This window comes from Ascaphus truei, chromosome 1 (genome assembly GCF_040206685.1).
Source record: "Ascaphus truei isolate aAscTru1 chromosome 1, aAscTru1.hap1, whole genome shotgun sequence".
NCBI classification, from domain to species: Eukaryota; Metazoa; Chordata; class Amphibia; order Anura; family Ascaphidae; genus Ascaphus; species Ascaphus truei.
In genome coordinates, this window is record NC_134483.1 from 90,106,416 (window position 1) to 90,112,679 (window position 6,264).

A 6,264-nucleotide genomic window follows, 5' to 3' on the forward strand; every position below is an offset into this window, starting at 1 on the left:
GTAAACATTAAATTAAATAAGGGGAGGAGAGGATCCCAGTCCCCATGAGATTACATGCGAGGATGCTTGGCTAGAAGTTAAGAGAAAACATAAGTACATTAGGGATATTAGTGCATAGCTCAGAGAGTGATTAAGTGCTTTGGGATTTGATAATAATTACTGCACATGCTATTTCTTTTTGCAGGCCCGCCTTGTCCGCTCCCTCCAGTGCCAAGATCATTACCTCAGGTTCTGCAAATACGTGACATTTTACGCATTAGTAACAAAGAATTTTTACCATTCCAAATAATAGATCAGCATTGGAAACAATACATGGAAAGTGATAACTTTCACATCTGGTAAATGTCAGGAAAGGCTGCTTCTTTACTGAAGCAGCAATGTCTACTCCACTTTTTGTCATGTTTTCCCTTTCCTTAATGTTATACTGTATCTTACTGAAGATGCCATAAATATGTATTACTGTGTTTAGTTACCTGTATATTACTGCTTCTCTGAAACTTCATTGGCCGGGATTCTTCTCAAACAAACAATAGCAGCCCAGGCCTTGGACACGTTGTGATCTGCAATTATTCTAAAATCTCTATCTATCCTCTGATCCAACTACCTACTGGAGTCTTTAGAGCATATCCTACTGACAGTCTGTTTGTGAACTTTCTATGCTTAGTGTATGTCAGTCACAGTCAGTACAAAGCTCATTCATTTTGGATATTACCTGTCTAATGCCTGTCTTTGGGTAAGTATGAAGTCCACTTTTCCTATCTTTATTTTAACAAATAAAGAAACTCATTCGCCTCTGTTTAAAATGATTTCCTAAATCACAGTTTTTATAAGATAAATGCATGTTAGAGATAACATATTAAAAAGTTCATTTCATCCACCCACATTTGCCTCAGTAGCTGCACAATAGATATCAAGCTTCATTATTTAACTACTTGATGCACCAAATAAGTAATGGATACATTGGGGCTTTGCGGTCTATTTACTGATTCTTTCATTTTCCTCCAAATCACTGCATATTTCCCCTATCTCCTGCAGGCACAAAGATGTTAATGAATAATAGTTTATAGAATTGAATAATGATTCACCCAGGCATTCTAATTACTACTAAACGTATTGCAATCTGCATATGTTTAAAGCAGCAATGCCATATACACATACACCTATTAGGTAAGTGTCTTTATCATAGTAAACCAGACATGCAACATTCCATCCCAGGAAACTTGTTTCTGTTCAGAGATACTGTACTGCCATAAAAATAGCTCACCTTGCACTGGTGGAAACATTTTCAGGGTGTTATTGTTCTATTAGTGCTACCTACGTAAGCTTAATGCAGCAGCCTCTGCTGATCTCCATTTTTTATTTTTAGTTTAAGAGATCTCTTCTTTCCCTTTCCAACACTGTTTATATTTTTAAAAAAATGTGATGTCCTGGAGGTTAAAAGGGGGCTCTCCACAGAGCCCAGTGCAGTGCAAAGGTTACTATGGTCATCTCAAACATGAGAGATTAAAACAATCAGGATTTTAGTATTGAAAAAGTTATTTTTTTTTTGTTTTGTTTGAGGAAATGCTCATGGGGCAAGACACCAACATTATAGGAGTTAAACTCACATCGGATTCTGGGGGGGATTACTGCTTTAGGGTACTGCCACTTCTCCTGAGTTCCCCACAAATATATACAGTAGTTGTTGAATCGATGCTTTGTTGGTCAGGCAGAAATGGGAAAAAAATGCAGATACGTGTCTGGTTGTTCATAGAATTAAATGTTGTCAGTCAAAGTGGCGCCCATCAACTAGTCAGATGTTTTGCTTAAAGCGACCATCTCTCTTGCTCAGTAATTCAGCAAGTACTGTATGGGAAAGCATTTAGAGCCATATTTACTGCTGACCTTTCATAAGGGCTGTTAGAGTCTTCATGCACTGGAAGGTGTCTTAGGTACATTTGGGCCATAATGCATCTTGAAAACAGTATCTTGCATCCCATAAATCGCTGAGGCCTTGGTAAATGATCCCTATAAGTGCAGTTCCATAGCTGGTAAAGTTGCAACGTTTCATTTTATGCACAATTACAAGGCACCAGAATATTAGATTAACAGCAATATTGACATATCTTCTTTTTGTTTGTTTAAAAAAAGTCTGCTGAGTATTGTATCTTGTTGTGCCAGTGTACTGTATGTGTTATATAAAGTCAAATGAATTTGTTCTAAACTGTGTCAAGTAGGTTATTTTAAGGGCCCATGTTTTTTTTTAGATTAACATTGTAAAAACATGTGTTATTCCCTAGTTCGGTGGTTTTCAAGCTATGTTCTGTGGAACCAGGGACATCGATAGGGGCTGAGAGCGGGAACAAGTGTCCCTGGTCTGGCGACAGAGGGGGGTCCAGCTGGCTTATCCCTGAAGTCAATTTACAGCGTGATCGACCAGCTGGGCCCACACAAAACCCTTATTATAGGAATGTGTCTGTGTACAAATGTGTGCATAATGTGTAAAGGGCTCTGTGGTTCCAAAAAGGTTAAAATCCACTGGTTTACTTTATAAAATATAGGATGTCATTGACATGCATGGAACTGCATCATGGAGTATTGTTTGGACAACTGGAGCACAGCTTTTCTTAAAATGAGTAAACAAATTGATTAATTTAAAGTTCAGCTGTACTACAAAGCAGCTCTGGGTTGAAAGTGTGGGCCAAAAATGCAGTGAGGAAGAACAGCAACTGAATATTAGCACATTTTCATCCGTCTTTTGCAACCAACAGCAGCTGAACATTTCATCTCCATTGTGACATTTAAGAGACCTCAAGGTTTATAAAGCTGGAATTTCCTTCTCCACAAGAGGATCCGTTTGTGTTGGTGTTGTACGGTGAATGACCAACAGCCTAATTTGTAGCACATGGTTTCGTGCCAATAACTGTGATGGTACTGTATCTTTAAGTGACCACCTAGTAATACATGTGAAGAGCCTGTGTTATTCTCGCTACCCTATCAAGCACATGTACTTCCTTTTGTAGTTCAATTATGGAGGCTTTCTATGCTAAAACATTTGTTTTTCTGCTCCAAAAAAATATGGATATATACAGCACAACCTATATCGACTTTTATCACTATGCATTGTGTTAAATACCATTGTTGCACTACAATCATCCAAAAATAATACCTTTAATTACAACTATTTCTTGGTATTTTAATATTTTTAAATGTCACCAAGAGAAAAAAAAAACAATTTTGTTTACCCATCTATTTGGCACGATTGTTTAAAAATCAATCGCCATTGTTTACTGTTGACTACAGTATGTTAAAGTGCGTTCATTAAACCAATTACAATATTTTGAATGTTCTAATAGCACAATTAACTTGTCATTTAAAGGCTTCGATATGTTGTTAATCTTTTATTATGTCATAGAATACAACTGTGAATATAGCAATGCCTCTCTAGTCTTGTATTTAAAGTTGAGTCCAAGCTTAATTTAAGAAACAGACAAATGTAACCTGCTCCATATGTTCCATTTGATGATCATTCATTATACTGGAGAATAGACACTTTTGGATTATAGTTCTCATTTTGAGAAAATAAACATTTTCTCCAATTATGATGTGGTTTGCATGGGCTGTATTGTAATTCAAGAAACTCACAATTCAAAATAGAGCAAGGTGTTTGACAAAAATATTTTATTGTTTTAAGAAAGAAACATCTCCATTTTTCATATTGTTCAGTCCTCAGTACATTGCAAACATTCAGGTATCACGTAATCCTACCTAATAGACCGGTGACACTTAACAGTGCAGTTTACTGCAGGTAAAAGGAGAATGATTTGAAACAACAGACATTTGTGAACACTTGTAAAAGAGTGATTTCTTTGTTTTACAAGTGACAATGGGAAACAAACATCTTAAGTCTGTTAAACCAGGAGTTCTCAAATTGTTCCATATCACGGATCAGTTCACTGTTAATCATATGTTGGACCACTCACTATGCTTACACTTAGCTTTGAAAAAAGCAGTAAAGGAACAGTGTCCCAAAATACCACAGCATGGAGTCAAAATATCTTCATCGGGATAAGGTGCTTAACCTTGTAGAGTGTGGCTCCACTCATCAACATGCAGAAATAGTCAAGAAAAAGGCAGCACTCAATCCTAGAGCAAGCGTATCACTCACAAATAGTAGCTTCATCCGGATTTGTAGCAAACGGTACATAGCTTTGGTGATGCAAAAAAGTTCAAATACATCAAGCAACATTTCAGGCCCATGTATGGCCTTTCATCAGGTAAGTGTGACAATCACGTGAGTATCAGTGCAGCTTATACTGTGTACCCCTCCGCCACATTCCCCGGTTCAACAGCGGGTTACGTCGTCCGACCGGAAGTGCCCTGTGTCCGCTGCTAAAATTGCCCCCGGACACAGTGAGAGCAGTCCAACCCCGACAGTAAATCCAAGTAAAAGTTGGGGGACAGTGGCGCTGGAGAAAATCCAATACATATAAGATCTATATGTAACAGAACACAAAATCTCTCAAATTCATCTGGACACCATCATACTGTATTAAAGTGTATAAGTGAAACAATATGAATTCATATATATATATATGTGTCTTCCCAAAAGATTTAGAACATAAATAAAGAAATACACTCTTCAAAAATATAAATAAATAACTCTTAAAATACAGAATAAATACAGTGTGAGTAAAGTGCAATATATATATATATGAAAAATTATATAATATAGTTCAAATAGTAGACATCAAGTGATATCGTTACATAATTATAACTTAGAGGACATAATCGAGTCCAATGAATAAGTGCAAGATATCAAAAATATATAAAAACAACATTTTTCCGTTTTCGGGAACTCTGCTGTATTCCATGCTACATTCACTCATTATTCTTCCGTGAACGCCACCAATCACACGAGTCACACCTTTGTTTACCGTTGTTGATTTATTTGATTTACCAGAATTCTGATTCTGAATTCTGATTTTTGTGTGCAGTTCTTCGCGTTTCCGCCAGATGGAAAAATGAATTCCCTTTGCACTACAGTATCCAGTGGCTAGCACAATTACTACACAGTACCGTACTGTAGCAATTTGCAAGTGTTTAAAAACCAGATAAAAAACAAGTCTACTACAGAGAACCATTGTGAATCAACCTTGGTCGCTGTCGACACTGAAGACGTTATCAAATTTAGGCGTTTCATAATAAAAATCTCTAAAACACAATGCTGTGGACTTTTTTCTACATTATTATCCTTGCTCAATTCCTGAATGGAAACCATGTCAACCCCGTACATGTATACCAAACCTGACTATAGTTATGCATATTTAATATTTTCTGCAATTAATGCTGGAAAAGATAAGAAGGTGAACTTATCAGAAATATATGAATATTTCATTTCGAACTATGATTTTTTCAAATTTTCACCGAAAGTTTGTGTGTGGAAGCATTCGGTAAGGCAAACATTAAGTAATGAGCAATGCTTTTTTCGCACTGCACCTCCTATCGGGCGATAGAGGAGGGTATTGGTCTGTGATCCCACATTTTCACAGTATATTTGCTCATGGCAACTACAAAAGGAGAAAGTTCGGGTTTAATCCATTTAAGATTTGTCTTTCCCAATCCAGCAATGTATCAGCACCAGTTTACCAATATTATTGCAATAATGGTCCGACCGTCAGTGAAAACTTGGTGAACCGCAATCCTTGCTACCTGGCCCTCCAGATTTCCAGCCAGATTACCAACATGATTATCAGTTTCAGCAGGCACCTGTCAACTACGTGCATAATGCTTTAAACTATAATGCAGACTACAGGAGTGACACCCAGCACAAAGTTGAAGACTCTGATCTTAAGCCAGTGTTGAAATCCTATCCAACGCTGGTCAGTCGCAGGGCTCAGAATATAAAGGTTCGGCTGGTACACAGCCATCTGAGTAGTGTGGCCAACAAAACCTGGTTGCCACAATGCCCTATGGGTACCTATAAATGCGGTACATGCAAGGCATCCAAGTTTATAATCCCCACAAAAACATTCTCCAATTGGGATAACTCCCGCCATTATACCATCAGACATTTTCTGAATTGTAAGACTCTCGGAGTCGTATATTTGGCCATGTGTGGATGTGGTAAAAAGTATGTGGGTAAAACCAGATGCGAGTTCAGGCGACGCATCCTTGAACAGATTGGTTCTATACGTAACCATCTGGAGACCCCACTTGCACGTCATGTCAATGAGGAACGTAATGGTAACTGCAATTGGCATTAGATAGTGAGGCATTTAAAGT

At 37.5% G+C, this 6,264-nt stretch overlaps 1 protein-coding gene across 2 annotated transcripts in view; it reads left to right on the plus strand.

Moving 5' to 3' along the window:
- Positions 1–2,994, plus strand: part of ANKRD31 (ankyrin repeat domain 31) — a 150,691-nt gene extending 147,697 nt beyond the window's left edge. Inside the window, exon 28 of one of the 2 annotated variants that reach the window (XM_075591519.1) lies at positions 185–2,994. In XM_075591519.1, the coding sequence (XP_075447634.1) occupies positions 185–342 (158 nt within the window). In that variant the 3' untranslated portion in view covers positions 343–2,994. The remainder of the gene's footprint in view (positions 1–184) is intronic. The other variant, XM_075591508.1, reaches the window with a different exon arrangement.
- The last annotated feature ends 3,270 nt before the right edge of the window (positions 2,995–6,264 follow it).